Source organism: Ornithorhynchus anatinus, chromosome X5 (genome assembly GCF_004115215.2).
Source record: "Ornithorhynchus anatinus isolate Pmale09 chromosome X5, mOrnAna1.pri.v4, whole genome shotgun sequence".
NCBI classification, from domain to species: Eukaryota; Metazoa; Chordata; class Mammalia; order Monotremata; family Ornithorhynchidae; genus Ornithorhynchus; species Ornithorhynchus anatinus.
Window position 1 is genome coordinate 6731390 of NC_041753.1, and position 13646 is coordinate 6745035.

General features: G+C 54.2%; 1 protein-coding gene across 1 annotated transcript in view; it reads right to left on the bottom strand.

The window, feature by feature from the left end:
- Positions 1–5687, bottom strand: part of DNAH2 (dynein axonemal heavy chain 2) — a 105735-nt gene extending 100048 nt beyond the window's left edge. The window contains 2 exon segments of the mRNA XM_029055983.1: positions 2436–2647; positions 5605–5687. Coding sequence (XP_028911816.1) covers positions 2436–2562 — 127 coding nt within the window. The 5' untranslated portion in view covers positions 2563–2647; positions 5605–5687.
- Between the last annotated feature and the right edge of the window lie 7959 nt (positions 5688–13646).

Here is a 13646-nt window from a genome sequence, read left to right on the forward strand (position 1 = left end):
GGGGGCGGGGGGGGCACCCGCTCCCACCTCTGCCGGCCGGTCCGCTCCCCGGTTCTTCCCGGATGCCCCCCACCCCGGCCGCGGGAGGCGGGGAGGACCGGCAGGTGCCGGGGGGACCCCATCATCGGCCCTCCGCCGGCCGGTACCCGAACAGACGAGGCGGCTCGTGGGCTCGGAATCTGCCGGGCGGTGGAGCGGGCCGGGTTTCCGTGGTAACGGGCTTCCCGGGGAAAAGAGAGGCTGTTTGCTCTGCCACCCGGGGAGGGCGGGGGTTGGGGAAGGGGAGGAAGGGAGGGCCGGGCCATCTTGGGGTCCGGGAGAGCTGGTGGGCGTCTTCGCCCCGGTGGAGAAACCGAGGCAGGAGGCCACGAAGCCCTCGGGCCTTGTGTCTCCCAGAGAGTCGGGCTCTGCGGAAAGGACTTCTCTGTACCCAGTCCCCTCCCCGGTCGATCAATCAGGGGTATTTACTGAGCTCTTCCTATGTGCGGGGCGCTTGGGAGAGTCCAATACAATGGAGTGGGCGGTCACGTTCCCTGCCCGCGACGAGCTTACAGTCTACAGAGGGAGAAAGACGTAAATATCAATACTTAAATGACACCCAAGTCGTGGCCCTGAGGGTCACTGTCCAGCGATTAAAGGGTTCGGAGCCAAATGCAACCTGAAGCCGCCATTCGGACTCACCCCCCACCCCCGCTCCGTATCAATCAATCAATTAATCCGTCGATGGGATTCACTGACCTCCTACTCCTCCCTGAAGACCGTGTTCTACCGACTCTGTTGTACGGTATTCTTCCAAGCGCTTAGTCCAGTGCTCTGCACACAATCAGCGCTCAGTAAATACCACTGATTGACTGCTAATAGTAATGATAATGGTACTTGGAAAGTCCTTCCTAGAATAATTAATAATAACTGGGGAATTTGTTAAGCACGTACTATGCACTAAGCGCTGGGGTGACTGGGTTGGATCCAGTCCCTGTCCCACATGGGGCTCCCGGTCTTCATCCCCATCCCAGCTCTGCCACTTGTCAGCTGTGTGACTGGGGGCAAGTCACTTCACTTCTCTGGGCCTCAGTTCCCTCATCTGGAAAATAGGGATGAAGACTGTGAGCCTCACGTGGGACAACCTGATGACCCTGCATCTACCCCAGTGCTTAGAACAGTGCTCTGCCCAAAGTAAGCGCTTAATATTATTATTTAAAAGATGAGGCAACTGAGGCCCAGAGAAGTGAAGTGACTGACCCGAGGTCACCCAGCAGACAAGCGGCAGAGCCAGGATTAGCACCCAGGTCCTTCCGGCTCCCCGGCTCGGGCTCTATCCATCAGGCCGCGCTGCTTCCCGGTCGGCTAAGTCCGGAATACCGTCCTAGCAACTGGGAGACTCCAGTTCAAGACAGTTGGCAGACGGGATCCCGGCCCTCAGGGAACTTCCAGTGGAGAGCGTCTCCCTGGGCCTCCCCTCAGTTCCTATGCCAGTGTCAAGACCCATGGCCTCCCTCTGACCCCCAGCCCTCCCTCACCAAATAAACTCCAAAGTCCAAGTCTCCCGCCCGCCAGAACTGTGGTGCTTGTTAAGCGCTTACTGTGTGACAAGCGCTGTTCTAGGCACCGGGGGTACACACAAGATAAGCACATCAGAAGCGGTCTCTGTCCCACGTAAGGATTCAGAGCCTAATGGGGAGGGAGAACGGTTATTTTATTCCCATTTTACAGATGAGGAAACTGAGGCCCAGAGGAAGGACGGGCCCTGCCCAAAGTCACGCAGCCAGAGAGTGAGAAGCAGCGTGGCCTAGTGGCTAGAACCAGGGAGTCGGAGGACCTGGGTTCTCATCCCGGTTCTGCCACTTGACTGCTGCGTGACTTTGACTAAGTCATTTTGCTTCTCTGGGCCTCCGTTCCCTCATCTGTAAACTGGGGATGAAGACCGTGAGCCCCACGTGGGACGGGGACTGTGCCCAACCTGATTAGCTTGTATCCTCCAGACCGTAAGCTCATTACGGGCAGGGGTCGCGCCTTCTAATTCTGCTGCATTGTCCTCTCCCAGGCATTTAATAATAATAATTATGGTATCAGTCAAGCACTTAGTAGATACGGGGTAATCAGACTGTCCCATGTGGGGCTCACATTTTTTTTTTAATTTAGTACAGTGCTCAGCATAAACCTGTGAGCCCCATGAGGGGCAGGGACTCTATCCAACCAGATTACCTTGTATCTACTCCGGTGCGTAGTACGGTGCCTGGCACGTAGTGAGCGCTTAACAAATACATGACTGTTTTCATAATAAGCGCTCAGTAAATACGATTGACCGATCTACTCCAGGGCTTAGCACAGTGACTGGCACATAGCAAGCGCTTATCAAGTACCATAAAAAAAATTCAGAGCTAGAATCGCCCCTCCCCGCCCCCCAGCTCCATCAGTGATGTTGGCAAGGTACTTACCGAGCTCTTCCTGCGGGGGTGGGGGCGGAGGCGGGGGTTCTGGCTGCGGCCCCCGAGGGGGCCTGGTTTTTTCCGCAGCTTGGGCGGAGGCTCGGCGCTTCTTCTCCGAGCCGGAACGACCAGACATGGTGCACGAAGGGCCCGGGGCTCACCGAGGGTCGGAGAGGCAGCGGGGAGCGGGCGGTCCCTCGATCCTCTTCTCAGTGTCCTCCCTGGATACGAACACGGCCTTCGGTCAATGACATTTACTGAGCGCTTACTGTGTACGGAGCACCGTACTCAGCGCTTGGGAAAGCACAACGTAACCAAGTTCGGAGACACGTTCCCTGCCCGTAATGAGTTTTACATATATATGGCATTTATTAAGCCCCCATCAGGTGCCAGTACAGCACTTACTGTACTAAGTGCTGGGGTAGATCCCAGCTAATCGGGTCGGACACATTCCCCGTCCCACATGGGGCTCACGGTCTCGCTCTCCATTTTACAGACGCGGGAACTGAGGCCCAGAGAAGTGAAGTGCCCGGCCCGAAGTCACACAGCAGACGAGTGGTGGAGCCGGGATTAGAAACCAGGTCCTTCCGACTCCCAGGCCCGGGCTCTAGCCGCTAGGCCGCTAGGCTGATAAGTTCCTGGTGGGCAGGACACGAGTTTACCAACTCTGTACTCTCGCAAGCGCTTAGCCCAGTGCTCTGCATCCGGTAAGCGCTCAATAAATTCGACTGTTTGAGAGATAGACCACGCTGTTCCTCTGCTACTATGATGAGGGGATGTTTGCTGGAGGAGGGTGAGCAAAACGACCTGGGATCCTGAAGGGAACCAAAGAGGACTTCCTGTCAGTCAAGAAACCCGGAGGGAAGGGGCATCTGCCCTCCTGCCACCCTCCGATCGACTGGCCAAGGTGGGGATGAGGAATCCTCTCCAGAGCAAGGGAGGGGATGGGTTGCATTCTCCCCGGGCCCCTCGATCCGGCCGGCCCGGCTTCCTTGCCTCGGATGGCAGCCTCACGGAACCACCTGTCGCTCACCGCTCTCTTCCCTCCCCGGGGCCTCCGCGGGTATCGATCGTGGGTTTCGAATTTCCTAGTTGGAGGATTTGTACGGCGCTCGGAGCGAAAGCGTTCGGTTAAGCCGACACATCGATAAAACCAACCTCCCCGCCGCCCAGCTTTCTCAGCCAACCCCCCCGGGAGGTCTCTCCAGACTCCGGCCGCCACGGAAAGCTCCCGGAACACGGCAACCACCCGTCCCTCATTCCTCTCTGCATTTCTGCCCCTCACCCTCACTCCCCTCCCTGCGTTATCACAGACGATAGTCTCTCGCTTTTTCTGCTTCCACCAGGGTGGGTCTCGCTTTGGGCCTACTAACTCCCCATCCCCCCGACGTGGCTCATCTCCCCAGCTCATCCTCTGGCTCCTTGAAGAACAGCTCTCCCTCCAAGGAGGTCTTCTGGGCCCCTTCCCTGAAGTACCCCTCTCCTTGCCCCTCAGAACTCCCTGCTTCACCTGGACTCTCGGCATTATCCCCGTTCCCTCCATATCGCCCCTCTCCTCTGGGAAGTGTTCATTCTCCCACAGTATCGCCCCTCTCTCCTCGGTACTCCCCCCTCTTCCCCTCTCCCTCACCATTGCCCCCTCCCCTCAGTACTGTCCCCAACCCTCGCTACTGCCCCCTCCCCAACGGCCTGGCTCAAGTGGAAAGAGCCCGGGCTTGGGAGTCAGAGGTCATGGGTTCTAATCCCGGCCCCGCCGCTTGTCAGCTGGGTGACTGTGGGCAAGTCGCTTCACTTCTCTGGGCCTCAGTGACCTCATCTGTAAAATGGGGATGAAGACTGTGAGCCCCAGGTGGGACAACCTGATCACCTTGTAGCCCCCCAGGGCTTAGAACGGTGCTTTGCACATAGTAAGCGCTTAACAAATATCATTATTATTTACTGTCCCCAACCCTCGCTATTGCTCTGTCCTCGATACTGCCTTCTCCTTCCAGTAATCCCCCTCCTGCCCCGTAAGTACCACCCAGTCACCTCAGTATTGCCCCTCTCCCCTCTTAGTATTGCCCCCTTCAGAACTGCTTCCTTCCCTCAGTGTTTCCTCCTTAGTATTACCCCCCTCCCCTCACTATTTCCCCCTCACTGTTGTCCTCAGCCCCTTAGTATTTCCTCCTCAGTATTGCCCCCACAGCGCTACTCCCTCCCCTCACTATTTTCCCCTCAACACTGCTCCTTCCCCTCAATCCTGCTCCCCCACTTCAGAGAAGCAGTGTGGCTCAGTGGAAAGAGCCCAGACTTGGGAAGCAGAGGTCATGGGTTCGAGTCCTGGCTCGGCCACTTGTCAGCTGACTGTAGCACTTAACTTCTCTGTGCCTCAGTTACCTCATCTGTAAAATGGGGATTAACTGTGAGCCTCATCTGGGACAACCTGATTACCCTGCATCTACCCCAGCGCTCGGAACAGTGCTCTGCACATAGTAAGCGCTTAAAAGATACCAACATTGTTATTATGAGAAGCAGCGTGGCTCAGGGGAAAGAGCCCGGGGTTGGGAGTCAGAGGTCATGAGTTTGAATCCCAGACCTGCCACTTGTCAGTTATGTGACTGTGGGCGAGTCACTTCACTTCTCTGTGCCTCAGTGACCTCATCTGTAAAATGGAGATGAAGACTGTGAGCCTCACGTGAGACAACCCGATGACCCAGCATCTCCCCCAGCGCTTAGAACAGTGCTCTGCACACAGTATGCGCTTAACAAACACCAGCATTAGTATTATTATTATCATTTCCTCCTCAGAACTCCTTCCTCCCCTCAGTATTGCCCCCCTCAGGACTACTCCCCCTTCAGTACTGCTCCCCAGCTCAGTATTGCCCCCTCAGCACTGCTCCCTCCCCTCAGTTTTTTTCCCCTCAGTACTTGCCCCTTGGGCACTGCTCGCCCCTGTCAGTATTGCCCCCTCAGGATGTCACCCTTCTTATTGCCCCCTCAGTGTTTCCCCTTCAGTATTGCCCCCTCGAGACGCTCCCCTCAGTACTGACCCCCAGCACGGCTCACGGCCCCCCCCCCCGCCCCCTAATATCGGTTGTCCAGTCTCTCCCGCGCCTTTCCTGCCCCCTCTGTCCCTCCCCATCCGTCGCCATCCCCTCAGGTTTGCCCCCTGTTGCCCCCCGGGGCCACCTCCCCTCACCGGCCGTTGGGAGAGTCGTTCAGACTCCGAGGGGGCTCCGCGCGCCACGCGTCGCCATGGCAACCCCCGACGTGCGCGCGACCGGCCCAGCCGGGCGCGTGAACCCAGGCAGGATGGGGGCGGAGGGAGGGAGCCAAGGTGAACGTCACGTGGGCCCAATGGGCCGGAGGGGAGAAGGCGAGGCGAGCGTCGCGCGCCACAACGGGCACGCTCCCCCCGCGCCTGCGCAGGAGCGGCCGCCCCAGGCTCCGAGGCTGTCAATCAGGGCGAAGAGAGGGGGTTGATTGGCCAGAAGAAGGAAAGGGGCGGGAGCAGGGAGCGTTTCTTCCCCACCCCTCTTCATTCATTCATTCGTTCATTCATTCGTATTTATTGAGCGCTTACCATTCATTCACTCATTCATTCAATAGTATTTATTGAGCGCTTACTATTCATTCAGAAGCAGCGTGGCTCAGTGGAAAGAGCACGGGCTTGGGAGTCAGAGGTCATGAGTTCGAATACTGGCTCTGCCACTCAGCTGTGTGACTGTGGGCGAGTCATTTCACTTCCTCTGTGCCTCAGTGACCTCATCTGTAAAATGGGGATTAAGACTGTGAGCCCCACGTGGGACAACCTGATTTCCTTGTGTCTACCCCAGCTCTTAGAACAGTGCTCAGCACATAGTAAGCGCTTAACAAATACCAACATTATTCATTCAATAGTATTTATTGAGCGCTTACTATTCATTCACGCATTCATTCATTCAGTAGTATTTATTGAGCACGTACTGTTCATTCACTCATTCATTCTTTCAATAGTATTTACTGAGCGCTTACTATTCATTTACTCATTCATTCAATAGTATTTATTGAGTGCTTACTATTCATTCACGCATTCATTCATTCACTAGAGAAGCAGGGTGGTTCAGTGGAAAGAGCACGGGCTTGGGAGTCAGAGTTTATGAGTTCGAATCCCGGCTCTGCCACTTGTCAGCTGGGTGACTGTGGGCAAGTCACTTAACTTCTCTGTGCCTCAGTTACCTCATCTGTAAAATGGGGATTAACTGTGAGCCTCATGTGAGACAACCTGATCACCCTGTATCTCCCCCAGCGCTTAGAACAGTGCTCGGCACATAGTAAGCGCTTAACAAATACCAACATTATTAATATTATTATTATTATTATTATTAATCCTGAGCGCTTACTATTCATTCACTCATTCATTCATTCAATAGTATTTATTGAGCGCTTACTATTCATTCACTCATTCATTCAATAGTATTTATTGAGCGCTTACTATGTGCAGAGCACTGGACTAAGCGCTTGGAATGGACAATTTGGCAGCAGATAAAGACCATCCCTGCCCAGTGACGGGCTCACAGTCTAATCGGGGGGAGACGGACGGCATAGCAAAACAGAACGAAACAAAAACAAGATAACATTAATACAATAAATAGAATCAAGGGGATGGACACCTCATTAACAAAATAAAGTGTGGCCCTCCTCCTGTGGAAAGAAATTGGAGGGAACGGACACACCCACTTTGCAGGAGAGAAACTGAGGTCCAGAGAGTGGAAGGAAAACAGCGTGGCCTGGGAGTCGGAGGACCCGAGTTCTAACTCTGCCTCTGCCACGTGTCTGCTGTGTGACCTTGGACAAGTCACCTCACTTCTCTCGGCCTCAGTGACCTCAACTGTATCTTGGGGTTTAAGACTGCGAGGCCCAAGTGGGACAGGGACTCTGTTCAATCTTTTTATTCTAGTTTAGTGCCTAGTACATTCATTCTTTCTTTTTCTTTCTTTCTTTCTTTCTTTCTTTCTTTCTTTCTTTCTTTCTTTCTTTCTTTCTTTCTTTCTTTCTTTCTATCACATTTATTGAGCGCTTACTATGTGCAGAGCACCGGACTAACCGCTTGGAATGGACAATTCGGTAATAGACACAATCTCTGACCAATGACGGGCTCACAGTCTAAACGGGGGAGACAGATGGCAGAGCAAAACGGAACAAAACAAAAACAAGACGACATCAAGATAAATAGAATCAAGGAGAGGTACACCTCATTAACAAAATAAATAGGGTAATAAATAATATATACAAATGAACACAGTGCTGAGGGGAGGGGAAGGGGGAAGAGCAGAGGGTGGGGGGGAGGGGAAGGGTGGGGGAGCAGAGGGAAGGGGGGCTCAGCCTGGGAAGGCCTCCTGGAGGAGGTGAGCTCTCATAATAAGCTCCTAACGAATCTCATTTAAAAAAATGAGGAGAGGTTGATTGGGGCTCAGGGCTGTGGCCCCCTACACATTTTTTTAAGGTATTTGCTAAATGCTTACCTATGTGCCAAACACTAACTAAATGCTGGAGTAGATACAAATTAATCCGATTGGACACAGTCCGGGTAATAATAATGATTATTAGTCTGGTATTTAAGTGCTTACTAATAATAATAATTGTGGTATTTATTAAGCCCTTACTGTGTGCCAGGCACTATGCTAAGCACTGGATACAAGCAAATCGGGTTGGACAGTCCCTGTCCCACCTGGGCCTCACAATCTTAATCCTTATTTTAGAGACGAGGCAACTGAGGCACAGAGAAGTTAAGTGACTTCCCCAAGGCCACACAGCGGACAAGTGGCAGAGTCTGGATTAGAACCCATGACTTCACTCGCAGGCCTGTGCTCTATCCACTGTGCTGTGCTGCTTCTCGTGCAGCACTATGTGCAGAGCACTGTCCTACTGCTCCATGCCCCACGTGGGGGGGGTCACAGTCTTAATCCCCATTTTAAAGATGAGGGAACTGAGGCAGAGAGAAGTTGAAGTGACTTGCCCAAGGTCACACAGCAGACCTGTGGAGGAGTCGGGATTAGAACCCAGGTCCTCGGACTCTCGGGCCCAGGCTCTTCCCACTAGTGAGATCGCAGTCTAAGGGGGCAGGGAGGGGCCTGGGGTTGAGGACCCAATGGGACAGTGGGGGTTGGGAAAGAGGAGCAGGACTCCTGGGTCCCTGGAAGGAACCGGGGCTGGGGGGAGGATAAAGGATGAATAAGAGTAATAATTATGATACTATTTAAGCGCTTACTATGTGCCAAGCAGTGTTCTTAGCGCTGGGGGAGAGACTGATTAGGTGGGACACAGTCCCTGTCACCCATGGGGCTCACAGTCTTAATCCCCATTCTACAGATGAGGGAACTGAAGTCCAGAGAATTGAAGTGACTTGCCCAAGGTCACACAGCAGACACGTGGTGGAGCCGGGATGAGAACCGTGACCTTCTGACTCTCGGGCCCGGGGCTTTATCCGCTCAGCCACGCTGAGGCATTCATTCATTCATTCATTCGATCGTATTTCTTGAGCGCTTACTGTGTGCAAAGCACTGTACTAAGCGCTTGGAAGTACAATTCAGCAATAAAGTCAAGGGCTGAAGCGCAGGACTCCTGAACTCTCCTGGCCTTCCAAACTCTGGCCCCACCCATTTCATTCATTCATTGTCAGTCAGTCATATTTATTAAGCACTTACTGTGTGCAAAGCACTGTACTAAGCTCTTGGAAGACTACGGTATAACAAAAACAGACACATTCTCTGCCCAAAGTGAGTTTTTCACTCCTCCATCTCAAGACCCCTCTCTTTCCCAGGCTCTGTCCTTTACTGAATGCCCTCCCTCATCATACGGGAAGCAGCGTGGCTCAGTGGAAAGAGCCCGGGCTTGGGAGTCAGAGGTCATGGGTTCAAATCCAGGCTCTGCCACTTGTCAGCTGTGTGACTGTGGACAAGTCACTTAAGTTGTCTGTGCCTCACTTCCCTCAACTGTAAAATGGGGATTAAAACTGTGAGCCTCACATAGGACAACCTGATTACCCTGTATCTACCCCAGTGCTTAGAACAGTGCTCTGCACATAGCAAGCGCTTAACAAATACCAACATTATTATTATTATTATTATCATATCTGACAGATAATCACTCTTTCCCTTCAGCTTTATTGAAGGCCCATCTCCACCAAGAGGCCTTCCCCGACTATGCCCTCCTTTCCTCTTCTCCCTCTCCTTTCTGTAATCGCTCTCACTTGCTCCCTTTATTTATCTCCCCGCCCAGCACCGCAGCCCTTATGTCCCTATCCGACATTTATTTATTTATATTAATGTCTGTCTCCCTCTCTAGTAAAAATAACTGTGGTATTTGTTAAGCACTTACTACGTGCCAGGCACCGTACTAAGCACCGGCGCGAATACAAACAAATCGGGTTGGACACCGTCCCTGTCCCACACGGAGCTCACAGTCTTAATCCCCTTTTACAGACTAGGGAGCCGAAGCCCAGAGAAGTGAAGCGACTTGCCCAACGTCACACTGCAGACAGAGGGCAGAGCCATGATTAGAACCCGGGACCCCTGACTCCCAGGTCCAGCTCTATTCACTAGGCCGTGCTGAGGCGGGGTATGTATCTGCTTTACTGTTATATTATATTCGTACGGTGCCTGGCGCATACTGACGGCTTAACAAGTACCATGATGATGATTATTACTCTTCCAAGCATTTAATACAGTGCTCTGCGCACAGTAAGCGCTCGGTAAATACAATCGATCGATTGATTGACCGATTCCCATTCGCCTCGCCCCTCCGCCCCGTGCCCACCTCCCGGCCCTGCCTCCTCATTCCCCGTTCCCGCTTTCCCATCAATAGACACTAATTACGACAAAGACAGAGGCTGCCTCTGATTGCATTTCCATGAGGAGCAGAGCTGATGACATTTTTTCTTCCCTGGATCAGAGGGGCCTGGCAGGGGAGGGGGTGTCACCTCCACCCTTCGTGTCGGCATCTCTTTGGGCCTCTTTACAGCTCACCGCTGCCTGCCAAAGGAGGATCTCGGGGGAGAAGGGAGGGTTTGGGGGCAGCCTCTGTCCCTCTAAACTGTAAGGTCGTGATGGGCAGGTAAGGTGTCTGAAGCAGCATGGCGTAATGGATGGAGCCCAGGCCTGAGCGTCAGAAGGTCATGGGTTCTAATCCCAGCTCCGCCACTTGTCTGCTGGGTGACCTTGGGCAAGTCACTTCTCTGGGCCTCAGTTCCTTCATCTGGAAAATGGGGATTTGAGACTGTGAACCCCAAGTGGAACGGGGACTGTGTCCAAACCGATTTGCCTGTATCCACTCTGGTGCTTAAAACGGTGCCTCGCACACAGTAAGCGCTGAACGGATTCCATTACTGCTATTATGTCTGCTAACTCTGTTGTTCTGAACTCTCCCAAGCGCCTAGTCCAGGGCTCTGCACCTAGTAAGCGCTCAATAAACACCATTCATTGATTGATTCTCTATTCCCCCACCTTTGACCCGTAAAGGGAAGAGAATGGAGCCCTGACCCTTTAGAAGCAACATGGCTCAGTGGAAAGAGCACGGGCTTGGGAGTCATGGGTCATGGGTTCTAATCCCAGCTCCGCCGCTTGTCAGCCGTGTGACTTTGGACAGGTCACTTAACTTCTTTGTGTCTCAGTTACCTCATCTGTAAAATGGGGATTCAGACTGTGAGCCCCCTGTGGGACAACCTGATTACCTTGTATCCCCCCAGTGCTTAGAACGGTGCTTGGCACATAGTAAGCACTTAACAAATACCGCCATTATTATTATTATTATTATTATTATTATTAATAATGGAAACTCAAAACTTCTCCCTCTCCCCATTCCCAAACTGAGGCCGAGCAATCTGTTAGGCTGGAACTCAGGGACAGACTGTAGACTGGAACTTGCCGTGGGCAAGGAAAATGTCTATCAACTCTGTTCTCTCGGATTCTTTCAAGAGCTTAGTACAGTGCTCTGCACACAGTAAGCGCTCAACCAATACCACTGATCGACTGGGTATAGAGAGAGAAATTCTGCCATTAGCTGTGACGAGAGGAGACTGGGCCATCTTTCACTGTGGGAAGTGGGGAGGAGAATCTTGGATCTCTGCCCCTCAAGCACGTTGATAGTCACCTTCCCCCAGTCCCGTAGCATCAGTCAATCAATCAATCGATAAATGGTATTTATTGAGCGCTTAATACGAGCAAGAGCACTGTACTAACTAGTTGTGAGAGCACGATACATCACAATGAGCAGAAACGTTCCCCGCCCATAACGAACTTGCAGTCTACATCCATCCGGGATTTCTTTGAACCTCTGATCCCCGCTCTGGTCTGAAAATAATAACTGGGGAATTCGTAAAGCGCTTACTAGGTGCCAGGCACATAGTACTAAACGCTGAGGTGGATAAAAGCAAATCGGGTTGGCCACAGGCCCCGTCCCACGGGGGACTCACAGTTTCGACCCCCATTTTACAGATGAGGTAACTGAGCCCCTGAGAAGTGAAGTGACTCGCCCAAGGTCACAGAGCAAATGAATGGCGGATCTGGAATTAGAACCCAGGTCCTTCGGACTCCCAATGCCTGACTCTGTGCACAATCACGCTGCTTTTCTTGGTCTGAAGACTCCTTGTGGGCAAGAATGTCCACACTTACTCTAGTATAGTTTATACCTACCCCTCTAGACTGCAAACTCGTTGCGGGCAGGGAATGTGTCCGTTCGCTGTTGTATTCGCCCGAGCGCGTAGTCCGGCGCTCTGCACACAGTAAGCGCTCGAATAAATACGATTGAATGAATGAATAGTGGACCTTCCCGAGAGCTTAGTAGAGTGCTCTGGGCCTCGGATAAAACTCAATATATTCCACTGATGGACTGATCGATCGATTGGAGGAGTTCGGGCCCGGAATAGACGAGAAGGAAGCCAGCGGAGAGCGGGGTGGAGGGTGGGGAGGGGCTGGGCCGGGGTCTCGGCCCCGAGAGCTCAGCCCCCCACATTATGCTAAACGGTTCATCAAACATCTCACTTTGCTAATTACCGCTCAATCGGATTAGAAACTACAGAAGCTCATCAACGCGGGGCGGAAAGTGCGGGTGGGGAGGAGGGGAAGGGGGGGATAGAGGAGAGTCGAGGCTTGGGGGGGAGGGAGAGGCTGGATCCCAGGGGGTCCGGCCTGACAGGTGGGAGCCGGGGACGCCTGGGTCCCGGGAGAGGGGCCGGGAAGGCACCAAAAGGCCCTGGGCTCCTTGTCCGTCTCCCCTCCCTGGGGGATACAGGCGGGATCCCCCCCCCCCCAAGTCACCCCCCTCCCCTCCCCCCCAACCCCACTGAGACCCAGGCACCCAGCCATCCCCAAAACTACCCACCCCTCACATTTAATAAGCTCTTTCCTCACTGTCAATATTTGATTTCTCAGAAGCGTCTCCCCGGAGAAGAGAGTGGCCCCCCACCCCCACCCCTCCCCGATCCCCCTCCTCCAGCCTTTTGTCATCCCCCCACCACCACCACCTCTGAGACTCGCTGATTTAATGAAATGATATTAAAGTCCAGAGCAGCTTGGGGAGAGCCGTTGTTATGGTAAAGTGGGAACGGGCAGGACGCCTGGGTCCCTGAGGAGAACCGAGGAGGGTGGGCGAAGGGGAGAGAGAGACTGGGGGGGGGTGGGGGGGATGCAGGATGCCCGGCTCTGAGGGGAGCGGATGCTGGGAGTGGAGGGGGCTGGGTCCTCTCGGAAAGGGGTGGGGGGAGAGAGAATTGGCCCAAAGAAGGGGCACTTTGATTTGTAGCCGTCGGACCTCGGACCGGCCCGGCTGATTCGTGTCCAGGCCCGAGGATGGGGTCGGGGGGGGGACACACTGCTGGGGGAGGGGCCGCCGCCCGGGAAACCAGGCCGACCCCCCTCCCTCTCCTTCGGTCCGGCTCCCACCGGGGACCCAGGCGTCCGGCTCCTGGCTGTCTCCCACCGCCCCCAGGGCACACGCTCCCCCCGCTCCCTCCGGGGCCGGGCCTCCTGCCCGTTCCCCCCGTCCCCGCCACGACCGCCCCCCATCCTCCCACGACCCCTCCCTCCCCAGCCCCTCGGGGCTGTGGGAACGCGGGGATGTTTCCCTGGCCGGTGATGAATGGGGAGCGGATGGGGCCGCGGCCCTCCCTGTTTGCCGAGCACACAGAAGCCCCCCGCTCTCCCCCCGGGGCCCCCTCCCCAGTCCAGGCGGCTGCTGGGGAAACGGGGGGGGGGGGAGTTCGGA